Source organism: Canis lupus, chromosome 35, assembly GCF_048164855.1.
Source record: "Canis lupus baileyi chromosome 35, mCanLup2.hap1, whole genome shotgun sequence".
NCBI classification, from domain to species: Eukaryota; Metazoa; Chordata; class Mammalia; order Carnivora; family Canidae; genus Canis; species Canis lupus.
This window is the reverse complement of record NC_132872.1, coordinates 16625656-16653633: the sequence shown is the minus strand read 5'-3', so window position 1 is coordinate 16653633 and position 27978 is coordinate 16625656. Positions and strand designations below refer to the sequence as shown.

General features: G+C 38.0%; 1 protein-coding gene across 1 annotated transcript; it reads left to right on the top strand.

The window, feature by feature from the left end:
- LOC140624775 (uncharacterized) lies at positions 1 to 14089 on the top strand. The gene is made up of 4 exons (XM_072811683.1): positions 1 to 208; positions 271 to 773; positions 1926 to 2012; positions 12503 to 14089. Exons 1-4 carry the CDS (start codon positions 1 to 3, stop codon positions 12578 to 12580), a joined length of 876 nt encoding a protein of 291 aa, XP_072667784.1. The 3' UTR covers positions 12581 to 14089.
- Positions 14090 to 27978: the final 13889 nt, after the last annotated feature.

The following is a 27978-nucleotide window of genomic DNA, read 5'->3' as shown; positions in this document are numbered from 1 at the left end:
ATGCGTGGGCGTCGCTGGGGCCTCCTGGTGGAGCTGGACTCAGAGGGCACGTGCAGGCGTCGCTGGTGCCTCTGGGTGAACCCGGACTCAGAGCGCACGCGCGGGCGTCGCTGGCGCCTCCTGGTGGAGCTGGACTCGGAGCGCATGCGTGGGCGTCGCTGGTGCCTCTTGGTGAGCTGGACTCAGAGCGCATGCGTGGGCGTCGCTGGTGCCTCTTGGTGAGCTGGACTCAGAGCGCATGCGTGGGCGTCGCTGGTGCCTCTTGATGAGCTGGACTCAGAGCGCATGCGTGGGCGTCGCTGGCGCCTGCTGGTGGAGCTGGACTCGGAGCGCATGCGTGGGCGTCGCTGGCGCCTCTTGCTGGGCTGGATTCTGAGCGTACGTGCGGGCGTTGCCGGCGCTTCCTAGTGGAGCTGGACTCACCATGCGTGGGCGTCGCAGGCGCCTCTTGTGAGCTGTACTCAGCGCATGCGTGGGCGTCATTGGCGCCTCCTGGTGGAGCTGCGCTCAGAGCGCACGCGCGGGCGTCGCTGGCGCCTCTTGGAGCTGGACTCAGAGCGCACGCGCAGGCGTCCTTGGCGCCTCCTGGTGAACCTGGCCTCAGAGCGCAGGTGCGGGCGTCGCTGGCGCAGGCGCGCCTTGTGGTGCGCCTCAGCCCTGGTCCTTACTTGAGGCGCCACGTTTCTGAGTCTGTGCGCTTTGGCCGCGTGTCAGCAGCTCGTTGGGGTTCGTCTGTGTGCGGGATGTGGCGCCGCAGCTCGTCGCTGCCCCAGGTGAGTGCGTGGCCTCGGGCAGGTGGGCGCCCACGTGTCCCTGGTGCGCGGACGGGGGTCGGCCACCTCCTCTCCTGACTCGAGGTGACTTCACAGAGGGCCCCTGGGGGGGCCACGGGCGGTGTACGTCTCTCGGCTCAGTTTACACGTGTATAAATTTCCCCTCAGCGAATCTCGGCTAAGTGAGGCCCTGGGGAGGGACCGGTTGCTAGATGAGCCCGAGGGTATAATCCGCACATCCAACTGGCTTGAAATTGTAATTTAGGTGAATTGAGTATAATTCTGGAAAAATGAACAATATATGCCTGCAATTACCAGTCAAATTAGACACATTCAGTTAGCGGCCTAACCGTATGTGCCAATTTAAAATTGATGTTCTAATCTATGAAATTTATGCAAGTTTGAGGACTAAGAATAATATGGGCCTCATAAAAAGTCATATTTAATCCAGAGTAGAGCTAATTTATTTAAAATTAATGTGAAGATTCTTACTATGTAATTTAAAAAAAAAGTAGATTGCTAATGACAGTTTTAATGGCTAGGTGTTTGTAATGGAAGATGTAGCTCTTATAGAATAATACTTACACACTTTTTCCCAAAGTATGAATATAAATACCATCAGATATAGACCCAGAATATATTCTTTTTTTTAATCTTTTTTTTAATTTTTTATTTATTTATGATAGTCACACACAGAGAGAGAGAGAGAGAGAGAGAGGGGCAGAGACACAGGCAGAGGGAGAAGCAGGCTCCATGCACCGGGAGCCCGACGTGGGACTCGATCCCGGGTCTCCAGGATCGCGCCCTGGGCCAAAGGCAGGGGCTGAATCACTGCACCACCCAGGGATTTCCCCCCCCCTTTTTTTTTTTTTTTGAAGATTTTATTTATTCATTTGAGAGAGAAAGAAGAGAACATGTGAGCAGGAAGGGCAGAGAGAGAGAGAGGGAGAAGCGGACTCCCAGGAAGTGGAGAGCACCCCTCGATCTCTATCCCAGGATTTTGAGACACCCTGACCCTGGACCCAGAATGTATTCATACTGATATCTTTATCATGAAAGAAAACTTACCTATGATTTACTGAGAATTATATTAAATTACCTTGAGAACATATGTAGTTTTAAGCTAATAAATTCGTCTTTGATCTTTCTTAGGGAAGCCATTTTTGGAATGCCGATTATAGAATCGCTTGGCTTCTGATAACCAGGTATGCAAGATATGCTCTTCAGGACACAATTCAGGTATGTAAGGTGTGTGTGTGTATACACATTTGTAATTCTTCTTCCTTTAATTGTCTATAATTTTTATGATTCTAGTTCTTATTTATTTTACACTTTGATTTGATATCTATCTTTAGTCTGCCATTTTACAGGGTGGAAGAAATGTAATCCCAGTCATTTTAATAGTAATCACCTGTGCTCCTTTTCAGCGGGATGGATTCTTGTGTCCTTTGTCCTCACAAAAGTGTACCTTTATGTACATCTTCCTATCTAATTCTTAATCTTTATAGGTCTTTTCGTAACACATCTCTTTTTCCTATCTTGGTGACCCCTTCAGTCTTGTGTCTGGTACTATGGAATCCCATGCTGTGTTGGGACACTGAAGTTCACCATAGTGCTGAGACCCATCTGACTAGATTCTTTGGACATCCTTTCTCTCTGGGATCCAGAGGTTTGTCTAGAAAGAGCACACAACCCAGAAATGAGGGCTCTTTGCCACCCTTCCCCACCCCATTAGCCTTCCTGTCTGATCCTTATATCTTCAGCTTTCTTTTTTTTTTTTTTCTTAAATGGAGGAATCTTTCTGTCTAAAGGCTAGAAGCAGAATTCTTCATTTGTTATTATTTTTCTGATTTCACCAGTTCTTCTGAGGACCTAAGGCTTCCGAAAAGGCTGGGGAGTGAATTTTTAAAATTTTGCTTAACTTTGCCATATTCTCACACCACATAGTAGTTCTGCTTAGTCCTTGTGTAGGAGGATGGGACTAGGGCTGAGTTGGGGGGAAAACAAAATAGAAGAAAAACATGACTTGATATTTCAAATATATTACTCTGTTCAAAGGTAATAATGACATCAAGTTCTGGATTTGAGACTGACTTGACTTAGTGTCCCACAGTCTATAGAATCTGTAGCCTTACTGAAGTCAACTGCACCATTAGTGAGTATATCACAAAGATCAGTAAGACTAGCAGTAATCAGGGAAGAAACTGGGGACATGACAGCATAAGTCAACAAAAATTTCAGAGAAATAACTGTTAAGTTCCCTGCCAAACTGTCCTAGTAACCTTGGCCCTCGTTATCCTGTGCCTCTCATTTGGCCGAGAATAATTTATATATTTAAGTAGGCTCCACGCCCAGTGTGGAGCCCAATATGGGGCTTGAACTCACAACCCTGAGATCAAGAGCTGAGCTGAGATCAAGAATCAGACAGTTAACTGAATGAGCCACCCAGGTGCCCCATCCCTATATTTTTGTAAAAATTATAAAAGTAAGTTTTTGTTCACCACAGTCATGTATGACATTTTCCTTTATAACAAGTAGCATTAGAAGTGGCCGCAGGCATTGTTGGAGGTCCAGCTAAGGGGAAGGCCAGTCAGGGATACAGTTGACATTTGTGGAGTAGAAGAGCAAGGCCAGATGACATGTAGCAATTTCACTGTGTCCTACAGTGCCTGGTGCAGGAGTTATGAGGGTTGTGGGGAACAAACAGTGGTTGAAGTGTGGAACACCAGAAGCTGATCTATGGAAAGCTATTTTAATCACCAGATGTATAAAGTTATAATTGGAGAATGTGATTACCATTGATTCCTAATAAAAACAGAAATGCTGTCCTATTAGGAGTATACTTGATTGTACATCATATAACAATTAGATAATGAAAACTGTCTTTTTAAAAGATTTTATCTGAGAGAACCAGCATAAGTTGGGCGTGGGGCAGGCAGAGGAGGAGGGAGAGGGATAGGTAGACTTCCCAGTGAGCCTGGAGCCCGATGTAGGCTTCGATCTCAGGACCTTGGAGCATGACGTGAGCCAAAGTATCTGGCCCAACTGTCCGAGCCACCCAGGCACCCTGAAGATTTTGTCTTTTTTTTTTTTTTTATTAGAATTCTATAAAATAGAATTTTATTCTCTGTGTTTTAACGTAAAAACTTACACTGTAAAAATTTACATGACTATCAATAATGAAATTATTGTGAAATTGTGAAACTGAAAAGGATGTGTCTAAATCACCAATAATAATGAAAAAAACTCACAAATTTTGATAAACTATTCCAGAGGAAACCCTGAATTAGCACCTTTTTATATAGAAAATATTACCAAATAATACAAAATAATTTTTATAGTCATTAAAGTTGTAGTCAAAAAAATGTAGTAAAACATGAATTATAGAATGTGTCAGGAAGGTAACTAATAAAAAGTTTATGGCATTTTTCCTGAACTTTGTGATGTTTTTCATTACCAGTTTTGTAAGATTAATAATTTATTTTCCTATTCTAAATAAGTATTAGCATGTATATCTAATTTTATATTTATTGCCTTTTGTGGTTTTACTTTTTTCTTTTAATAAGGGTCATGAAAAATTTTAGGCTTAAAGTTATTGGAATCCCCCCAGATTTATATTTTTCTATATTAAACTGTTCACATGTTTATTTTCTGTCACCTCCTACATAACACATGCTCTATGTGTGCATAAATTTTGTTTTGTCCTTAACTGCATCTCCAGCCCATGGAACCATGATAGCACACAGAAGGTACTTGATAAATATTTATTGAATGATTGGATGAATCATCTTGTTAACCTCAAAGTATGGGTTATTGCTGTTTCTTCAGTTATTTTGATAATTCTTATTGATGGCTTATACTGTGAATTTGAAATAGCCTGCTTCCATTAAACATAATAAATTAAACATAAGAACAGCATTTTTGGGCTGTTTTCAAAAATAACCATTTAGAGTGTTTTTCTTAACAGAAAAAAGTGAGAAGAAAACAGTGCTGCCATTAACTCAGCTCTTGCTTCCCATCGGATCATTTTATTTAGACAAAACAGTGTACGTATCAAATCTGTCTAGTGTTCAGATCAATAATAATCAAATTGGGTGGAAATTAACAAGGTCACTAATTATTTCATCAAGTATTTATTGTGTGCCTATTTTGTATGTAGCAGAGAGAGGTGTTTTGGGGGAAATAGGAAATACTTTGTTTACATCAGGCTTAATCTCTTTTAAGGGTGGCAGTCATGTCATCTTTGTCCTTTGCACTACATGCTGTATATGATGACTTTTTGATATAAACTTGGCTTGACATCTATAGTCCCCAGAATTCTTTATTGAGTATGTGTCTGGTAGGGCAGATTACCAAGGATATTCTCTCCTGAGAGTAGGAAGACAGGAGTCCTTTTGGAACATACACATAACTTCTTCCAGTCAATGAAACACTGATCTAGGTGCTGCTCTGAAGGGATTTTGCAGATGTGATTAAGTTCTCTAATAATCTAAGGTCTCTTTATAATAAAAAAGAATACTCTGGGCGAGCCTAATTTAATCAGTGGCAGAGCCTCTTAAAGAGGACTTAGGATTTCCCTGGAGTTAGGACTTCATACAGCATCTGCCTCTGTAATGCTCTTCTTTCTGGATCTTCCTTCCTTCCTACCACCTGTGAACAGAAAGCTTCTGTTTGTGCTTGTGGATTCCAGACTGCTTGCTTGTCATCTTCTCTTCCTGACTTCCTGTTCTCCTTTCCCTGACTTCCTGTTCTCGTTTCCCTTTCCTGCTTGACTCCCTTCCTGTGGACTTTGTGCTTGCTTAGCCAGGAAGGTAGTACTAGGCAATCCCTTACAATAAATATATGTGCTAATGGTTCTACTTTGGTTGAATCCTGACAGATATGCTCAATAAATAATTCTTGACAAAACACAGTCTCTCTCAAAAGGCTCTCAATCTTGTAGGAGAACTGGTCTATGATGATGAAAGTATAGACATTAGGTCAGGATCATTTTTAGTTATAAGGTGAAATATGTGCTGTAGAAATAAGCACTATAAGATGGCAAGATACTGAGAGGTCAGTGTGGCCATAGATTAGAAAACTTTCACCAATAAAATAGAATTGGAATGTGTTCATGAAGGATGGATAACATTTAAGAGGTCAGAAAAAAGAGAAAGCCATTGTGTTTAGTGAAAAGCATTTCCAGAACTATTGAGATTAAATCAGTATGATAAGTCTAGAGTATCGTAAATTAATTTCGCTTTGGAGCAACAGTTCATTTAAACTTTCATGTTAGGGGATCCCTGGGTGGCACAGCGGTTTGGCGCCTGCCTTTGGCCCAGGGCGCGATCCTGGAGACCCGGGATTGAATCCCACATTGGGCTCCCGGTGCATGGAGCCTACTTCTCCTTCTGCCTGTGTCTCTGCCTCTCTCTCTCCCTCTCTGTGACTATCATAAAATAAACAAAATAAATAAATAAATAAATAATTTAAACTTTCATGTTGTCATTCTACAAGAAGCTAAAAAGTCTAATAATGTCCTTAAATTATTGTAAATCATTACCAAGGAAATGTATTCAGCCTTAACAAACTTTAGTTAAACACAATGTTACTATAATTTTTGTTGTAATTTTTCAGAGTAAGGTCAAGAATCCTGGGTAAAGTGGCATCTTTTGAAAAAGAAAAAAAAAATAAGGCTCAGGAGGAAGGCAACAAAAACAAAGATTTCCCTTCCTACTCCTGCAAAATAGTCTTTAGCTTGTGGGCAGTCCTTCAAAAATCACTGAGGCATGAATGAGCCAGTACACATTTATTGCAATGGTCAGAAGAATCAAAAATGGTAGGTGTGTGTGTATGTGGGAGGGGTGGTGTCATTGAGGGAGCAGCTAATGATATTTGGGGAAAGATAATTGCAGAAGACAAAAGTCTTCTGGAAAAGACTGAAGGTTTTGGGGTTGCTTTGTTTACTCAGAATACATTTGGGGAATCAGGGCATATATCCTTGTTTTAAATATATTTTTATTCTTGTTTGTGAGCAGTAAACACTTCTGGTATATACATTCTTTGGGGGGAAATGGAAAAAGGGTCCCCAAATTTCCAATAATTTCTTAATTTTAGATGCAAGCACCATACTGGCAGTCATAGTAGGAAATAATAACTAATATGTTTATAGCATTTTTTAGCTTACAAAGCAAATGGCATATGTGCTACAGAATTTTCTTCTAGAGTCAGTAGAACCTCTTGGCAGGTCGCAGTAACCCTGTGACCAGGTTTAGACTGTATTTTACACATATAGAGTTTATTTTTAATTATTTTTTTAAGATTTTATTTATTCATGAGAGACACACACACACACACACACACACACGGGGGGTGGGGGCAGAGATGTCGGCAGAGGGAGAAGCAGGCTCCATGCAGGGAGCCCGATGTGGGACTCAATCCTGGGACTCCAGGATCATGCCTTGGGCTGAAGGCAGGTGCTTAGCTGCTGAGCCACCCAGGGATACCCTACATACAGAGTTTAAAGCTTTTATCATCTCTGTCTAGTTAGAACACTTTGTTCCTGGAATGGTTTACCAGCTGTTAAACCCAGGAAGTACTTCTATGTCAATTGATGGTTTCATCCCTCAACCTGCTAAATATCCCCAGCCTCCCATGGCCCCAAATTATCTACCTGGAGCTCCTGACTCTACATCATCTATCAATGGAACTATTAATATCTAGCCTAGCAGGGAGTTCCCAAAATCTAGATCTAAACTCTCTTGGTTTTTCCTCTGATTGGCTGTACCCAGGTCATGCTGACTGCTAAATATCATAAATTATATTTCCTAGTTACTAATTTTACATCTATTATCCAAATTTCAAAACTGCTGAGATCTGTCATCTCTGATGTCTTTTTTTTCTTTTAGTTCCTTTAGTTTTGGGGGCTTATGCCTTAAAAATCCCAATACTGTGATTTCAGGAGCATGTCAGGAAGGAGAAGAAATAAATGTATTAGTCAATATGCTTTATTTAACCATAAGTTTGATTAATAATATTAAAGGATGCTGGGAACATCTGCTGGAATAGGGCTTACATAAAAGCACACTATGGAACCGTGTTAATAAGTGCTACATGAAAAGAAAAAGGACTCTTTGATCCAGTAAGTGTAGAAATGTTGGATTAGAACAATTCAAATATGCTCTCCTCCATTTTTTTAGTACTTTTTCTATGCTATTGTTCATTGTTAATTCCCAAGTTAAGTTTAAAATATGCTGCTTCTCATACTTTTTTTCCCTTCAGAATTCCCCTTCCTTTTAAATGGAACACAGATATCCTTTTAAGGTAATAACACCTTATCATGAGCATATTTTAGAAAGTGATGCATAATTTGAGGGAACTCACACTGGATCATCTGTAGCTTATTGGGTATCTGGTGACACTTTAGACACTTATGTCTAAAGCCTCATCTGGATTTCAGCAGAGAGGCTGGGAACTATGTTTCCCAGTATCCCTTTCCCTGTGTAATCCCAAATTTGAGCTTGCTCATGAAAGGAACATGGGAAAGAAGAGGAAATCAGTATTCCCTGGGCATAGTACAAGCAGATGTGCAGTCACAGGTGAGCTCTTGAGAACCACTAGCTAAGTGGATTCAGTCTGAATTAGTTCATAGAATGCTCAGAGATACTGGGGAATTACAGCATCTTTCAGGCAAGATCTTTAATCAACAATTTTAGTACTATAGAAGAGACTTCCCTAACCTTCAGGGACAGTTCCCTTAACTTGTGGTAAAAGCTTCCCTGACCTCTCCTCTAAGAAAAGTATAGGCCCCTAATTAATTTTTTTAAATTTAAGTATAGTTGACACACAATGTTACATTAGTTTCAGGTGTACAACATAGCGATTTGACAACTTTATATGTAATGCTGTGCTCACCGCAAGTGTAGCTACCATCTCTCACCATACAGCACTATTACAATACCATTGCCTGGATTCCCTGTGCTGTGCCTTTGAACCCTGTGACTTATTCATTCAATAGCTTTGGAAGCCTATATCTCCCACTCCTCTTCACCCATTTCACTAATCCCACTGACTGCCCTCCCCTCTGGCAGGCACCAGTTTATTCTTTGGATTTATGGGTCTGTTTTCTGTTTGTTTGTTCATTTGTTGTTTTAGATTCCAAATTGTAATTTAAATTTATGGTATATTTGTCTTTCTCTGACTTCTTTCGCTTAGTATAATACCCTCAAGGTCCATCTATGTTGTTACAAATGGCAAGATCTCATCTTTTTTTATGACTCAGTAATATTGTATATATATACAAAATATATATACTATACACGCGCGCGCACACACACACACACACCACACACCACATCTTTATTCATTCATCTATCAGTGGACACTTTGGTTGCTTCTGTATCTTGGCAATTGTAAACAGTGCTGCAGTGAACATAAGGGTGCATATGTATCTTTTTGAATTAGAGTTTCTGTTTTCTTTGGGTAAATATCCAATGGTGGAATTACTGGATTGTATAGTATTTTTGTTTTTAATTTTTTGAGAAACTTCCATACTGTTCTCAATGATAGTTGCACCAATTTACATTCCCACCTACATTGCACATGAGTTCCCCTTTCTCTACAATCTTGCCTACGCTTGTTATTTCTTGTCTTTTTGATTCTAGCCATTCTGACCTGTGTAAGGTGATATTTCATTGTGCCTTTGATTTGCATTTACCTGATGATGAATGATGTTGAGCATCTTTTCATGTGTTTGTATGTTTTCTTTGGAAAAATACCTCTTCAGGTCCTCTCAGCCCCTAATTCTTTATGAAACCCTTCAGATGCATTATTCGTAGGTTGGCTTCTGTTTTCCTTATGCATCACAACTGATTTAATACTGGTAAAGAGTAAGTGTCAGTGAGTCAATCAGAAATGTCTATGTAGCTGCCTATTCAAATGTTAGAATAATCACATAGGATTTTATGAAATTTACTCAATTTCAGGAAGCCAGTGTTTAGAGAATTTTTCTATATCCTTTCCCAATTTGGGGCTGAGCAGTATAAGCAGAAATAATGATGTTGTTCTTATAGGCAAGTCTTAACCCAAAGGGTATTAGTACTTAAGTCACCAAGACCTTGGCCAGTATATGTTACTTTGACATTGAAAAGAATAATTAATTAGTATAATATGCTACAGATGATATATCAAGTGCAGATAAATTAATAATACTGAGTTGATGAGCTTTCTTTTTGGAAAAAGATCCCTTCTTGAAAATTGGTAGCATACAAGGATGAAACTGAGATTAAACATAATAAACATAACTAAAAACATACAAAACAACATTAAAAAGACTCCACAACTTCTTCCCTACATCAGGGTATATAAACAAACCCCCCTGATATCACTCTCCCTATCCACTTTATTTACCTATTCACTCACCTTCAACTCAGTGCACATTTGCCTTTGAACATTGTATATTACGATCACCTTATCCTTCAGTAGTTTAGATTCCAGAAACCAGTGTATTGTGATTCTCTACAGGGCTAGGACCAGTCCCTTTTTGTTTCCTTTGTATAGAAACTTGAACAACACTCACTTTTGTGCTGGAAAGCTTTCTTTGTGTTGATTTTGGGGGTTAGATGTGGACTTATCTTTTCTGTTGTAAACATGTGTCACTTCTACTCCATTTGTGTTATGGAAGGTCAGGTATACACAACTGAGGATCAGTTAAATCTGAGTTACATATCCTCTCAGCCAGTCCAAAGAAGAATAGACAAAATAATAGAACTGGACATTTAGGCACTGATCTTTTATTTATTTATTTTTTAAAAAAAGACTTTATTCATCCCTTTGAGAGGGAGTGAGACAGAGCTTAAGCAGGCAGAAGGGCAGAGGGACAGGGAGAGGAAGAAGCAGGCTTCCCACGGAGCAGAGAGCCCAACGACTAGGACGATATGGGGCTCAATCCCAGGACCCTGGGGTCACTACCTCAGCCGAAGGCAAATACTAAGCAACCCATGCGCCCCTAGGCACTGATCTTTTCTTTCTTGAATTAGTAGTGTATTTCCTGAACTACCCAATCTGTATATTATCCTGAAGGAGTCACACAGATCATTTACATGTTAGTCAATCAGTGAGAATGTAACAGGCACTTCTGATGTTCTAGCACTGTCATAATTGCATATTATTTTCATTGTCAATAAATAATAATGTTTTGGCCCTTAAACAGAGTAAATGTATTAAAGATTCAATTCTTTCCTTAAAAGAGAGTCAAAATTATAGTGTTCTGAGTGAAATTTTTTTTTTTTTCTGAGTGAAATTTTAATGCACATCAAGTCATCATGAAATCTTGGATAGGTGTGCTTTAATCTAGCATAGGGCAGAACAGGCTCAAGATAGCACATCACATCATCTTCACAAAAATATATCTATTCTTGTTTTCAAAGATGGTCTGGAAGATTCTACAGTTTCAAGAAGTGGGTGACATATAGTAGCTGAAATGTCACCAGCCTGAATATGAAAGAGATCTTTGCAAGGCCAGAATTTAGTTGTTTGTTTAATTTTCCAAGCACAGAAACCATTTAGTTCTGAAGAGCAGCCAGGGAGAAATTTGTTTAAAATGCAGTCTAGAAAGAGAATGCAATTTTCCCAAGTTTTCAGTCAGCATAAGGAGGTTGTTAATAAGACTTGCAAGCTCCTAAAGCTCTAATAATCAACATTTTTTAGTAAAGCCCAGGATTGGCAAGCTTTATGAGTGGAGTCTGATTTGGAGTTGGGGTCCTGATAATGAGTGATTTCTTGGTCTTTTTGTTCTTCTAGTCCTTACCAAACACTCTAATGAGAAGAATAAAACACAACAAAACTTAACATATTTCTTCTGTTGACCTATGGAATAGTTTTGAGCAGATTGAAGAAAAGGGAGACATCTATAAAACAGTTTTATAAAAAGGGATATTTTTAGAAGCATGATATTTCAATAGTTTCAAATAATTAATTTTGGAATTGGCTTGGATGGGGAAATGAGCAAAAATAAATAAATAAATGAGCATTAAATAAATAAATGAACAAAAATTATTTTATAAATAAAAAATAAATTTTAAATAAAACTTAAATAAAATAAATAAAAATTTAAAAATAAAATAGATTATATAAAAATAAAATAAATAATAAATTTTAAAAATGGAGTTTAAATAGACTTCCATTTATAAAAATTGAAAATTTTTTCCTCACTTTAAAATAATCCTTTGTTGTATGAGGTGACACAAACCTATGTGATGACTAGCTGATATGGTTACGTAGTGCATATACTTTATATTATTTCTGGTTTGTTTGCAAATACATTTTGCTAATTACATAGCAAAAAAGTTTTAGAACATAGACAGGTCTGGGAAAATTAGAAGTTCCTGAAACTGAATCATTTCATAATTCATGTATGATTAAGAATATGTCATCTCAAAAATAATAAAGGTCAATGTATATTCAGGATGAACGGGTTTAAGTAGAGTGTCTACATGGTGATATATTCAGATATATGGCGCTGTTAGGTCACTGTGCTACTCTGTGGCATGTCAGGTCAGCCCTTGTGCTTATGGACAAATGATTCAGAGCAGATTTAAAACCAGGCTTTATTGTTGATATTTATTTATTTATTCGTTCGTTCATTCATTCATTCATTGCAGATTTAAAACCAGACTTTATTGTTGATATTTATTTATTTATTTTTCTTTCCTTTCTTTTCTTTCTTTCCTTTCTTTTCTTTCTTGACACAGAGAGAAAGAGAGAGGCGGAGGAGACACAGGCAGAGGGAGAAGCAGGCTCCATGCAGGGAGCCCGAGTGCGGGACTTGATTCCAGGACTCCAGAATCACACCCTGGGCTGAAGGCAGCACTAAACCACTGAGCCACCCGGGCTGCCCTGTTGATTTTTAATATACACATAATGAAGTGGATAAAGCACAATAATCTTAGGTGTCAACTTAAGAAACTTTTTACACACTTATCCAAGTAATTACCACTCAGGTCATGATGCTGTGTATGTACATCATCCCAAAACTTCCTTTATACCATTTTTCAGTCAAAATTCAGCCTCTTTATTGTAGCCACTACTCTGGTTTGGTTATTGTCAATTAGTTTGGCCCATTTCTTTCTTTCTTTTTTTTTTTTTTTTAATTGCTGTGTCATCTTCCCTTGTGTTAACCATCACATTTTATGTATCCATTCTCCTACTGATGGATATTTTGGTGGTTTCCAGTTAGAGAATATTATGAAAAAAGCTGTTGTGGAAGTTCTTGAACACATCATTTACTGAAATCAGGGCAGATTTTTGCATCTCAGGAATGCTTATTTAGGTGAGATCTTTATAATTCTTCCTCTTTAATAAGTAAACCCAAGGTGCCCAGTCATGTATGAGCCATGTAGCTTCCTCCAGAGCAGGAGGCTTCTAGCCCTGTTGATGTGCATAGTTTATTAAGGATGTCAGTGGTACAGTTCCAGACAGAACAATTCACGTTACAGTCAGGGCTCCAGGGGCATTCAGAGTAGTGCAAGGAAACCAGCCTGATACCATTACTATTGGCCACATGGATAGAGGAACTGGCAAGTCTCTAGGTCTAGGTTCCTGTTTCCCTGAGTTACTTGGTTAATCTGTGTTATACACAATTGCTACTTAAGAATATAGGGTAATAATAATCTACAAGGACTTAAAATGTGCCTTGTATGTTTTGCTACACAGTTGTTAAATTTTGGCATTATACTATTTTTTTATCTCCCTGTTTTTTGAAAATTGGCATTTCAAATAGAAACTGTAAATAACATTCATGACTGTTTTAAAGAATCTTAAAGAATCTTCCTACCAGGTGTTTTCTTTATTCATATGGCTGCTCTATGTATTTAGATAATCAAGTGTCAAAAAAACATCCCTCAAGGCTTCTTGTAAACTGCAAAGCATGTTGAAAAGACTCACTTGCTAGTCAGTTGCAAAGACATAGTAAGTCTTCTATATAATTTGTTGCTCTTGCTTGCCTATTGGGCTTTACATACAGATAAGTGGCCCTTTATTCATTATGTCCATAATGTTTTTTAAAACAGTATTTTAAGAGCTGGGAAATATTCCCTGAGAAATGGTTAAAAACAAAGTACCTTATAGAGAGGCAAGGTAAATTCTGTTCCAGCATGATAAATGGTGATAATGACTCCTATTTTCTCATAACTGGACCAGGAATAGAAGAGACTAAAAGCCCAATATCAACATGTCTTCTTTGGGATAGGCCCTGGTAGGATGAAATTCTATTTCTTTTATAGACATTCATATATAGTTTATTTTCATTTTTAAAATAAATTCAGTAGCCTTTGTATTTAGTCAATCAAGATTATCTTGTTATAACTGATAGAAATATATTTAAAATAGCTTACACATAACAGTAATATCAGTAATAATAAGTTACATTTTTTTTTTTAGACCTTGCTCCATAAGTCTTCTATTCCACCATCTTTGGACCTTGAAAGGGGGCTTGAGGCACTCATCCTTTTTTTTACCTTTCAGTATTAAAGCTTCAACACCAGTGTTTGTCTTGCGCCTAGTAGGAGTGATCTCATTATGCTCTCCACCCTTGTTTCTTTTTGCTTCTCCTGAGAAGCCCCAGCCTCCCAGATCAGAACCATCTTCCACCCTGTAATGTCTATAGGTTCTGCATACTTACTGTTTTTTTAAAAAATCCAATGTATTTAAACTGAAACAACAAAACAAAAAACAGTTCACTCTCCATTTTTCCCACCCATCGGCTCTAGTAACCACTAACTTGTTCTCCACACCTATAAGCTTAAGTATTGATCTACAAAATTGCGAAGTCCAGGAGTATATTTGACTCTCAGAATGGATTCAGGCATGATATGGGGCTCAGATGATGTCAGCAGTGTCATTTTCATTCCATTGCTTGGAAATGTGGGACCCAGGAAATGAACAAAATCCCCTACCCCTGGACAAGCAGAGCAGGACTGACTCTATTTTGGGCTGCACCTGCCTTGTGCTGACCTGCTTATTACTTAGGGCACTGCCCCGCCCTAATCAAAGACCAGGACACACCCTAATCGGAAATCTGGCTCAGGGATACTGCCCCGCCCTAGTCAAAGACCAGGGCACACCCTAACCGGAAATCCGGCTCAGCGGACCTGCATGACTGCAACTTTCTGTATATCCCATTGGCCACTGGACCCTATAAAGTTGCTAAGCCTCTTAGTCTCGGGGTCCAAGTCCCTGCTCTGCTGCGTGGGGTATACTTGGACCCAGGCTCGAGCTTGCAAATAAACCCTCGTGTGTTTGCATCGGTGTCGGCTCCTTGGCGGTTTCCCGGATTTGCGATCTTGGGCACAACAGGAAATACTGGGTGGATGATGTCCAGGAGTCCAGTAATCTCATCCATTTGCTTAGCAGCTGTCACAGGTTGCATTCTCTGTAAGCAGATACAAAGGTGGAGTAAGATTTTGGTGCATGCAGTTTGTTAGGGTTCACCACCTGTGAAAAGAGGGAGGGGAAGATTGGGTAGAGGGAGAAGTCAAACTGAAATTCAGTTCTGATGAACCTCATCCAACCTGATGAGGAAATTTCGGATGAGTATTGCCTTTCACATACGGCACAAATGTCCAGGCCTTTACACCCCTATCCCACCCATCACTGGATACAGGGTGCTGTAAAAACTGTGTGATCTCTGGCAAGGTGGAGCTTGCAGCTGGAGTGCTGCCTCAGATCCTGAGGGAGCTCACAGCTGGAGGCTGTCTATTAAGTGCAATTTGTGTGTTTTGTTGGACATAATGTTTTGCCCTCATAGGGGAATCTTCTTGTCTCCCACAGTTTGCCTATTGTGCTGCTCCGATCTACTTCTTAAAACTGCATGTGAGAGAGCATTTAGTGGGAAGAACTACATGCCCTGCCACTGAAGTTGGTCTTGGGGTCATAACTGATACGTTTCTCCTTCCTCTAGTATCTGCTCTAGATTATACTTAATCTTAGCTTCCATCTGTGCTTGCCTTAGTAGCCTTCTTTTAGTCATGATTTGGAAACTTGGTCCAACGGGTCTGGGTCCTGGGTTTCCATACTATTCTTAGTCACACTGTGTTTCATACCTGACAAAGCCTCAGCCAACCCTGTTGGAAACTAGCAAACATAGCCTGTCAGTTTCCTGCTTCTAGCCAAAATGAATGAACCTTTATAATCCCACCTTGCTCACTCGGGATGCAGGCTGCCTGGGAAGTGTGTGACCTCAAGTGGAGGTGAGTTTAAAAACTTAGGTAAAACCTGAAAAAACTGTTAACTGAAGGCCATTTGTTGACCATACTCTTAGCCCTAGTGCATCCCTATAGCTGGATCTGAGTAGAACATCTTCAGGTCTGCCGTAGAAAATCCAATAGAAAGAGGCAATCTTTTCCTAAAGCTATGGCAATCAGAACAGTCTAGCATGGGGAAGGGAGTATTAGCTCCTACTGGCCTGTTTGTTAAACTTGCTAATGTCTTACCAATCACTGTAGTTAGGAGTACAGGCTTCCCCCATTAACCAGACCCAAGGTAATTGACCACCACTGTAGTCAGAAGAGGAGTGGTTATCCCATCTAGCATGTGATGATGACCTGGATGGGATGGGAAACTTACCTTTAGTTATCAGACTAAAGGAGAGGGAGTGGTGAGCAGCCAAATAACAACTATGTCCTCTACTTCTAGGAATCAGAATTTTAGAGGCAGCTGTAAAATGTTTGCAAAAGTGAGCTGGTATTGGGGCGCCTGGGTGGCTCAGTTGATGAAGTGTCTGCCTTTGGCTCGGGTCATGATCTTGGGGTCCTGGGATTGAGGCAGTATTGGGTTCCTTGCTCAGTGGGGGGTCTGCTTCTCCCTCTCTGTACTCAGTCACTCTTGCTCTCTCACAAGTAAATAAAATCTTTAAAAGAAAAAGTGAGCTGGTATTAAAGTCAGAGGATCTAAGAGGCCCTGAGATCAACATTTTTAGTTCTCACAGTATAGACCTGCAGATGAGAACAAAAGGAAGAAAAGCACATTAAACAAAGAAACAGGTGTAGAGGCAGTAGCCGTAGTAGTGAAAACTTCATCCAGATCCCATCAACCTCATCTAGAGATGTACTCTCATTGTGTGCTGTTGAAAGGTAGAAGGGCACAGCAGTTAAGTCTTTTGCTTAGTAGGAAATCTCCCAGAATTTCATTTTTTTGAAGATTTTATTTACTTATTCATGAGACATATGCACCGAGAGAGAGACAGACAGACAGAGGGGCATAGGCAGAGGGAGAAGCAGGCTCCATGCAGGGAGCCCGATGCGGGACTCTATCCTGGGACTCCAGGATCATGCCCTGGGCTGAAGGTAGGCGCTAAACCACTGAGCCACCCAGGTGTCCCCAGAATTTCATTTTGATGTTCATTTTTCTTATGTTGAATCATTGTCAGAGTTCCATCAAGGAAAATAGAAGAGTCTCCACTGCCCAAGGGTAGTGTGAAGGAGAGGGAGAAATATCCCTGTCTTGTTCTCCTTAGCTTCCCGGCTATTCCAGTGCTTTTGAATACGGTTGCTGAGCCACAGGCCAGCTGATTGTAAATCCATCCTCTATCCATAAGAAGCAGAGGCTGGAAAAAAACAAGGCATATGTGGGAGGGCAAAGTCCAGGAACAGCACTTGCAGCCAGGATGAAAATGCTATCAGCCTTAGACTAAGTGCCTTAAATTAAAGGTGAAGCAGATGGAAGGTAGTTCAGAGACTGACATAGATATTTCTCCTTTCTTAAGTAATCCTCATCCTTCAAAGTCCCCAAGACAGTAAATTGGTCCTAATAGTTATTTCTCCAAGTCTCTTATCTGTGACACAGGAAGGCTCTTTTCACTTTTCACATGATTTATAATTTGGGAAACGAGCTATGCATTAGTGATCTTGACTTTATCTTGTCAGGGTTGGGGAAAGCAGGCACTGAAGCAGTGTGGAAGTACAGTAAAGTACAAGAAAAATTTACAGCTTGAGGTGTCATTGCCTTCTTTACTACTGTGTTTTCTTGAAGAACTGCTGTTTGTCTGGAAATGAATGCTACAGCTTAAAATTGTTTCTTAGAAACTGTATGTATTTTAGTCTAAGAAATTATCAGATTATTATTATTATCAAAGACAAGATAAAGATAAAGCTCATTATAGCTGAATTCTGTGAAGAGGAACAGTGGGTCATTCTTTTCCAATCTGAATACTGGACCCTATGGGCCATTTAGGATCAAGTGGATTTTTGTAGGGGGATGCCTGGGTTGCTCAGCAGTTGGGCACCTGCCTCCGGCTGGCTTGGATCATGATCCCGGGATCCAGGATCGGGTCCCACATCGGGCTCCCTGCATAGAGCCTGCTTCTCCCTCTGCCTGTGTCTCTGCCTCTCTCTCTTTCAGTCTGTGTCTCTCATGAATAAATAAATAAAATCTTTTTTAAAAAATGGATTTTTGTATACAGCAATAGCCAGGGAGATCTTTGGCTCTGGACATTATGAAGAAATTAAAGGGATGTGCTAATAGCTGAAAGTCATGCTCTTAACTGGGAATTATATGTTGTTTTCTCTATTTACATATAATTGGTCTTTTTTTTTTTTTTTTTTTTTTTTAGTGTTCCAGCTGTTCTCTATTTTTTTTTTAATTGGAGTTCAATTTGCCATCATATAGCATAACACCCAGTGCTCATCCCATCAAGTGCCCCCCTCAGTGCCTGTCACCTAGTCACCCCCACCCCCCGCCCACCTCCCTTTCCACCACTCCTTGTTAGTTTTCCAGAGTTAGTAGTCTCTCATGTTCTGTCTCCCTCTCTGATATTTCCCACTTATTTTTTCTCTATAATTGGTCTTAATCGCAGTTTCCAGTTTCTGCTTTCTAAGTATTATTGCCTCCAAATCATGTGAGCCAGATCTATTTGTACCTTCTTTTAGAGTACTTAGCATTATTCTGCTTGATTATGGAGTTTCTTTTTTCTTACAAGAAACCTATTACTTTGTTGTTTTAATTACTATAATTTCACTGGAAATTCTTTACCTGTAGTAAATAACATTGATTTTTGAATGTTGAACCAACCCTGCATTCCTAGAGTAAACCTCTTTTGGTCATAAAGTGTCATTTTAAAAAGATATTTCTGGATGTAATTTGCTAATATTTTGTTGAGGAGTTTTGCATTTTTGTTAAGGAAGGATACTGGTATATAATTGTTTTGTCCTCTGAAGTCTTTGTCATGTTTCCGTAAAAGGACTGCCATACTCAGCATAGCTCCTCCTTTCTCTGCCATTGTTAGGAAGGTGTTCCTGGGCAGAGAGCTCCACACAAGTGTGATTCTGCTTGTGATTTTTACCTTCTTTTGGAAATTGCAGCATTTTCCTGTCTTTTGTCCAGTGTCTGAAAAGTATTTACATCATATTTGTCCTATTTTTATAGTTGTTTATGGTCGGAGGGTTAATCTGGAATATGTTACTCAGTCCTGGCAGGCAGTGGAGGATCTTTGAAGTATTCTGATATATGATAGGGTATCATTCCTTTTCAAAAATATGTAGGGTCTGGTTACATGTTTAACTATGTCAAATTTATTACTTGGATTGCATCTATTTATTTATTCAGTTAATATATAATCAGTCACAGGTTTATTATGTGCTACCAAGAATACCAAATACTGAATATAAAGGTGAAGAGTGAAAGAGGTATGATAGGTAGCCATGTGGTCTAGTTATATTTTGGGACTGGCTTATGGCCCAACAAATCCCTTTGCTTTCTTTAAAGTTTATTAAAAATAAACCTTATATTTTACTAGATTTAATTGTATTTATAGATTAGTTAAGGGAGTGTATCTTTGCAATATTTCTTCTTCCATTCTACAAAAGTAAGTTCACATTGCCTTTTTCTTCTTGAAGAAAAGCTTTATAAATTTTGTCTCTCCTTAAATGTGGTGCCCACATGACTCTTTATTTATTAATGGGTTTTGTTGCTGTTGTCAATGTGCTACTTTTCCCCTCATTACACTCTGGTGATTATTCCTGGTATAAAGGAAAGCTATTTTTTTTTTTTTAATGAATCAATTACTATCTCTCTATGAACTCCTATAGTTGTTTCTTTGGGATTGCCAGACAGCTTATTGGATCTTTATTTTTATGAAATAAGCCTCACAAAATACTAGTTATCATTGTGAATTGATATTGTGTCTAGGTTTATATAATGTGAGCAGACTGCATATGCATTTTCTCTGCAGGGATTGGTATTCAGTGTAGAGTGGCCATAGAGGATTTAAAACTCTCAGAAAGATCAGCCACTTCCTGCTTAAAGTCAGAGTTGAAAATAGATTTCCCATCTATGCAGCATTGTATCTTATTCTGTGAAATACCATTAAACATCTTCCTAGCAGTAGTCCCTTAGGACAGGCCTTTTTAACTGCGTAAAGATTCATGGTGGTCAGGTTAGATAATTTTCATTTCGTGTGAGACTATGAGAAGAAGTTACACATTACCCGTATACTATGTCCAATTATCATATTTTTTCAAATATAATAATATAGTTGAAGTCATAAGTAATTAGATGAAAAAAATCATTATAGTATTACATGATCTCAAGACCCTATTTCCGTTTATTCTTATTTATTTATTTATTTATTTAGAGAGTTACAAAGAGAGAGCACGTGCACAGAAGGCTGGGGAGGGTCAAAGGAGAGGGACCTTCCCATGGTCATACACCTCCATGATTTACTGATTTAAGTGGAAATTTATACTTCTTGGTTCCTTTCACCCATTTCACATATCCATCTGGCATGGGACTGTCTCCCATTTGGATACCACAAATCTCTTCTCTGAATCTATGAGTCTTGTTTCATTTCATTTTGTTTTGTTTGTTCACTTTTTTTTTTTAAGACTCTGCATATAAGTGAAATCATACAGTAATTTGTCTTTCTCTGACTTATTTTACTTAGCATACTACCCTCCAGACCTATCCATGTTATCACAAATGGCAGGATTCCATTTTTTCTTATGGCTGAATTGTATTCCACTGCATCTGAATACCACATCTTCTTTATTTTTCACCCATTGTTGAGACTTAGATTGTTTCCATACCTTGACTGGTGTAAATAATGCTCCAGTAACATAGGGTTGTATATATCTTTTCAAATTAGTATTTTTCTTTTCTTCAGATAAATAACCAGAAGTGGAATTGCTGGATCATACTGAGGTTCTATTTTTAATTTTCTGAGGAACCTCCCTATTGTTTTTTCACAGCAGCTATACTAATTTACATCCCCAACACTAGTTTTTTGGTCCACATCCTCACCAACACTATTTCTTATGTTTTTGCTAATAATCATTCTGACATATGTGAGGTTTTATCTCATTGTTTTGATGGCATTTCCCTGGTGATTAGTGATGTTAAGCATTTTTTCATGTGCCTGTTGGCCATCTGGATGTTTTCTTTGGAAAACAATCTATTCAGATTCTCTGTCCATTTTTAAAAATTAGAGTGGTTTTTGTTGTAATTGAGTTGTAGGAGTTCTTTGTATACTTTGTATATTAACTCCTAGTCAAACTTATCATTTGTGGACATTTTCTGCCATTCAGTAAGGTAGCCTTTACATTTTGTTGATGGTTTTTTTCACCTTGCAGAAGCCTTTTAGTTTAATGGAGTTTCATTTGTTTTTTGTGCCTTTTTTTTTTTTTTTTTTTACCTTTACCTTTGGAGTCAGGTACAAAAAAATAGTTGCAAAGATCAATGTTAATAGCTTATTACCTACATTTGCTTCTAGGAGTTTATGGTTTCAGGTATTACATTCAATCTTTAATCCATTTTGAGTTAATTTTGTATATGATATAAGATACTGCTGCAGTTTCATTCTTTGGCATGTAGCTTTCTAGTTTTCTCAACACCATTAATTGAAGAGACTATTCTTTTGACATTGTATATTTTTGCCTGATTTTCATAAATTAATTCACATGTGCACGGATCTATTTCTGGGCTCTATTCTGTTCCATTTATCTATGTATGTATTTTTATGCCAATATATACTCTTTTGATTAGTATAGCTTTGTAATTTAGTTTGAAATCTGGAACTGTGATACCTCCAGCTTTGTTCTTTCTGAAGATTGCTTTGGATATTCAGAATCTTTTGTGGTTCCATACAAATGTTAGGATTATTTATTTCTTTGAAAAGTGTCATTGGGATTTCGATAGGGATTGAACTAAATCTGTAGATTGCTTTGAATAGTATGGACCTTTAAAAAATATTGATTCCTCTAATAACCTGAACAAAGAATATCTTTCCATTTATTTGTGTCTTTTTCAGTTCTTTTCATCAGTATAATACGTTTTTCAATGTATAGGTAGTTTTCTTCCTTGGTTAAAATTTATTTCCAGGTGTTTTATTCTTTTTGGTGCAATTGTAACTGGGCTTGTTTTATTTTTCTGATAGTTTGTTGATAGGATTTAAAAATAGAACAGATTTTTGAATATTGATTTTATACCTTGGAATCTTACTGAATTTATTTATTATTACTACTAATTCTGACAGTTTTTTGGTGGCATCCTTAGGGTTTTCTATATATGAAATTATGTCATCTTCAAATATTGGTGACAGTTTTACTTCCAACTTCTAAGTCTTTTATTTATTTTTCTTGCTTAATTACTCTGGCTAGGAATTCCAGTACTGTGTTGAATAAAAGAGAGTGGGCATCCTTGTCTTGTTCCTGATAGTAGAGGGAAAGCTTTCAGCTGAAAGCTTTCACCATTGAGTATGATGTTAGCTGTGGGCTTGGCCTTTACTATGTTGAGGTAGGTTCTGTCTATAACTACTGTGTTGGAAGTTTTATCATAAATGGATATTGAATTTTGTTAAATGCATTTTCTATGTCTATAGATATGATCATATGATTTTTATTTCATTTTGTTCATGTGGTGTGTCACATTGATTTGTAGATGTTGAACCATCTTTGCATCTTTCAAATAAATCCCATATAATCATGGTGTATGATACTTTTAATATATTGTTGAATTTTGTTTGCTAATATTTTATTGAGATTTTTTGCATCTGTGTTCATCAGTGATACTGGCTTGTACTTTTGTTTTTTGTTTCTTTTTTTTTTTTTTTTTTTTTGGTGATATCCTTGCCTACTTTTGGTGTTATACTCATAAAATGAGTATGATAGTATTTCCTTCTCCTCCATTTTTTGGAGAAGATTGGAAAGGGTAGGTATTAAATCTTTGTATGTTTGGTAGAATTCACTAGTGAAGCTAGATGATACTGGGCCTCTGGTTTTGGAAAGGTTTGGTTACTGATTCATTCTCCTTACTAATAATTGTTCTGTTCAGGTTTTTAATTTCTTCATGATCCAGTCTTGGAAGATTGTATGTTTTTAGGAATTTATCCATTTCTTCTAGGTTGTCCAATTTTTGGCATATGTTTCTTCGTGTAATCTATTAGATCCTTTGTATTTCTGTGGTATAAGTTGTAACTTCTCATTTGTTTCTGATTTATTTGAGCCCTCTCTTTTCTTCTTAGTGAATGTAGCTAAAGGTTTGTTAATTTTGTTTATCTTTTCAAAAAACTACTTCTTTTTTCATTGATCTTTTCTGTCTTTTTTTTTTCTTTTAAATATTTTTTTTATTCATGAAAGAGAGAGAGGGTGGGGGGCAGAGACACAGGAGAGGGAGAAGCAGGCTCCATGCAGGGAGCCTGATGTGGGACTCGATCCTGGGTCTTCAGTATCAGGCCCTTGGCTGAAGGCGGCACTAAACCACTGAGCCACCCGGACTGCCCGTGAGCCACCTGGGCTGCGCTTTTCTGTTGTCTTTTTAATCTCAATTTCATTTATTCAGCTCTGGTCTTTATTATTTCCTTGCTTCTACTAACTTTGTACTTCATTTGTTTGTTTTCTAGTTCATTTAGGTGGAAAGTTAGATTGTTTATTTGAAATTTGTCTTATTTATTTATTTTTTAAATTTGTCTTATCTTTTGAGCTAGTCCTGAATTACTATAAACTTCCTTATTAAACCTTCTTTTGCTGCATCCCATGGATTTTGATATGTTGTATTTCCATTTTCATTTGTTTATGCCTATTTTTTGATTTCCCCTTAGATTTCATTGTTGACTCATTGGTTTAGTATCATGTTGTTTAATCTTGACGTTTGTGATTTTTCCAGTTTTATTCCTGAAATTGATTTCTAGTTTTATACCATTGTGTTCAGAAAAAGATGCTTGGTATAATTTCAGTGTTCTTAAATTTATTGAGACTTGCTTTGTGGCCAAACATGATTAATTTTAGAGAATGTTCTATATGTACGTGAGAAGAATGTGTATTCTGCTGCTTTTGGATAGAATGTTTTGTATGTATCTGTTAAGTCCCTATGGTATAATATGTCATTGAAGTCCTGTGTTTCCTTATTGATCTTCTATTTGGTTGATCTGTCCATTTAGTAAGTGGGATGTTAATGTTCTCTAATATTACTGTATTGCTGTCAATTTCACGCTTTAGGTGTATTAATATTTGCTTTGTGTATTTAGGTAATTCTATGTTCAGTGCATAAGTTTTACAAATATTGTGTCTTCTTATTGGATTTAATATCATTATGTAATGCCCACCTTTCTCTCTTGTTATGGTCTTTGTTTTATATTTTGTTTTCTCTGACATAAGTATAGCTCTCCCAGCTTTTGGTTTTCATTTGAATGATAAAAAATTTCTGTCCATTCACTTTCAGTCTGTTTCCTTGCATCTGAAGTGAGTCTCTTGTAGGCAGCATATAGATGTACCTTTTTTCCTAAAAATTCATTCAGTCACTCATTGTCTTTTGATTGTAGCATTCTATCCATTTAGATTTACAGTTGTTATTGATAATTATGTTTTTATCACCAATTTGTTCATTGTTTTCCAGCTGTTTTGTAGTTTTCCCTGTTCCTTTCTTCACTTGCTTCCTCCCCCCACCCCCGGCTTGTGTTTTGATAACTTTCTGTAGTGTTATGCTTAGATTTTTCTTCATCTTTTTTGTATTTACTGTAAGTTTTACTTTGTGGTTGGCCATGAAGCTCACATACAAGAGCCTATATATCCTACTGTTTTAAGTTACCAAATTCAGTTTCAACACATTTTAAAACACTACATTTTTAATACCTCCCATGTTTTATATTTGTGACATCACATCTTACACATTTAAATTTTATGTATCCCTTAATTATTGTAGTTATTTTTGCTTCCTTTGTTTTTTAACCTTCATACTAGCTTTATAAATGATTAATCCTCTGCCTTTACTATATGCTTACCTTTAATAGTGAGATTTTTATTTTCATATTTTCTTGGTATTAATTATTACTCTTCCTTTTCAGCTTCAAGAAATTGCTTTAATATTCTTAATAAGGCAGGGTTAGTGGCAATAGACATTTTTCACTTTTGCTTGTCTGGAAAACTCTTTTTATCTGTCCTTAAATTCTGAATAATAACCTTGCTGGGTAGGATATACTCTTGCTTAAAAGTTTTTACCTTTCAGTACTTTGAATATGTCCTTCTTTTCCCTCTGGCCTGCAAAGTTTCCACTGAGAAGTCTGCTGGTAGTCCTGTGAGTTTCTCTTGTGTGTAATTTTTTCTCCTCTCACTGCTTTTAAGATTTTCTCGTTATCTTTAACTTGATATTTTAATTATAATGTGTCTTCACCTGAGTTTCTCTGGGCTCATCTAATTTAAACTTTCTGGGATTTCTGTATTTGAATGTCTTCCTCCTCATCTCCCCCCCCCCCCCCCAAGTTAGGGAACTTTTCAGCCATGATTTCTTTAAGTATGCTTTTTTGCCCCCTTTTCTTTCTCTTTTCCACTTGGGACCCCTGTAATGTAAATTCTAGCTTGTTTGCTCTTGTCTATAATCCCATAAGCTGTCTTAACTTTTCACAATTCTTTTTTCCCTTGTTGCTCTGTTGGAGTGAGTTCCACTTACCTGTCATTCGGATCACTGATTATTTCTTCTGCTTCATCTAGTCTGTTGTTGAACTCCTCTACTATATTTTTCAATTGAATTATTGTATTATTCAGCTTTGTGACTTCTGTTTGGCATTTTCTTATATTTTCTATCTTTTTGTCAAAGTTCTCATTATGTTTATCCATTCTGTTTATGAGTTTAGTAGGCATCTTTATGACCATTACTTTGAACTCTGTATCATGTACATTATTTACCTCTGTTCTATTAAGGTTTTTTCCTGGGGTTTTATTTTGTTCTTTCATTTGGAACATATTCTTCTGTTTCCTCATTTTTTACTCTATGTTTGTTTCTATGCATTAGGTGACAAATCTCTCTCTCCCAGTCTTGAAGGAATGGCCTTGTATAGGAGATGAACCATAACATTAGGCCTTGCCTAGTTCTTGGTTATCTTTTAAACTTTTGTGGTTGTCTAAGCAGTCTGATTTATTATTGATACATCCCAGTTGTTGAGGGTGTGCCAAGACTTGTGAGTGTTCCAGAGGGCAGTTTCTCAATCAGCACCTAGTTTCAGGCTGATTGGAAGATAGTTCCTCAGGCAGAAAATTTTGAAGTATGCAAATATATATATAGTCTTGTGGGACTACAGTTGTAAACCCTGCTGATCTCCTGACCAGGTGATCTGCAGAGGTTTTCTTGGCAACAGTTGCAAAAAGCAGCATTTTAGACAAGTATATAAACTCCTTTCTGGGAGGTAGTGGTGAGCTGTAGTGAGGCCATGTGAGAGAATAAAAATATATCCTTTGTCTTTGTTCCCTGTGAGCGCCTCTGTAACCTCTGGATGCATGGTGAATCTGAAGTTTGCTCCTCAGACTGAAGTTCACAAATAAAGTGAATATTCCTTTTTCACAGGAAGACAATGGGTGTGTTTCAGTCTGCCCTCTGGGTGGTAACTTGCTAGGAACTGTCTCTTGATTGTTTCAGTCCTTTTGGACTCAGAAGTATAATCCCCCCAGCCACTAGAGCTAGGCGCTCTTGGGGCATCTCCTGTGTGGGTGGTGCAGTTGGAACAACTTTGGTGTGGCAGTGGTAGGGAAGCAGGAGTGTAGCATGTGCACTGGTCCTAGGGGGTTAGTGGGTGAGTGCAGCATGGCACTAATAAGGTGGAGGGAAACCTCAAGAATGTGCTTGCTAGTTGTTGTTCTGTCCCTGGAGCCAGTCCCAACAGGCTCTTGTCCGTCCAGCAGACACTTTAAAGTTAAATGAATCTTATTCACATATGGTTTAAAATGGTGCTTTTCCAACTGCTGCTTTTGTAGTGATTCCCAGGGCAAGCGAATGTGTGCATAGACCCTTTAAGAGCAGAATCTTTATTACTTAAATCTCCATAGTTCTCTTGGATGTAGCCTTGTGGATTCAAAACTCAGCGTTTTGAAAACTTATCTCTCTGGTACTGGTCCCAAGGGTTAGGGTACCTGATGTGGGATACATCAGTCCTCAGGGAAGAAGGTTTGTGTTGTTGAGATCCTGCTTGATTGTGGTATGGATAGGGTTTTGGTGAGACCAGGTCTTTCATACACATCTTTGTGTTACTGTTCTATCCTTTGTTGTGGAAGAGCTATTTAAGCTAGTTTTTAGGTCTTTTTTAGAGGGAATTGTTCCACATATAGCTGTAGATTTGTCGTGTCCATTGGAAGAGGTATGTTCAGGATCTACCTAACACCACCATTATGAATTGTCCCCTCCTCTTACATTTTTTATTTAAGGTCATTAGTGACACTCTTAACATCACCCAGATTTTATTTATTTCAACATAGTTTCTAGTAAGTTTTATTGTTAATACCCATTGAATTTCTTTATGTGGTAGCATTAAAATAATTTAAAACCAGAATTAGAAAAACATACACATAAACACACACACATATCATAGGGAATTTTCATTCCCTAGAAATATGTGAGTACTTTTTGAGGTTATATTGGGGAAAATGACTCTTTTTAATGCCAGGGTTGTTTCAGGTATTAAGATAGAACAGAATATTGATTGGCTAGTCTAAGTAACAGACCAGCCATGGTTTTAGAAAAACTGATATATGATGCCTCTTCTTAAAAAAAAATGCATGTCAACATAGAATTTTACATTCAACTTTGATTTAGGCCAGCCTCCTCACTTTACAGATAGTAAACATATACAGGGAGAAAAGTAAGCTATATGAGTAAGTAGAGTTAAATTCTGGTTTGTAATGTCTTCTGATCTCCTGGTCACATCCTTCCAGGGTGCTATATAGGATAGCAAAACAAGAAAGGACAAAGGGGAATAAAT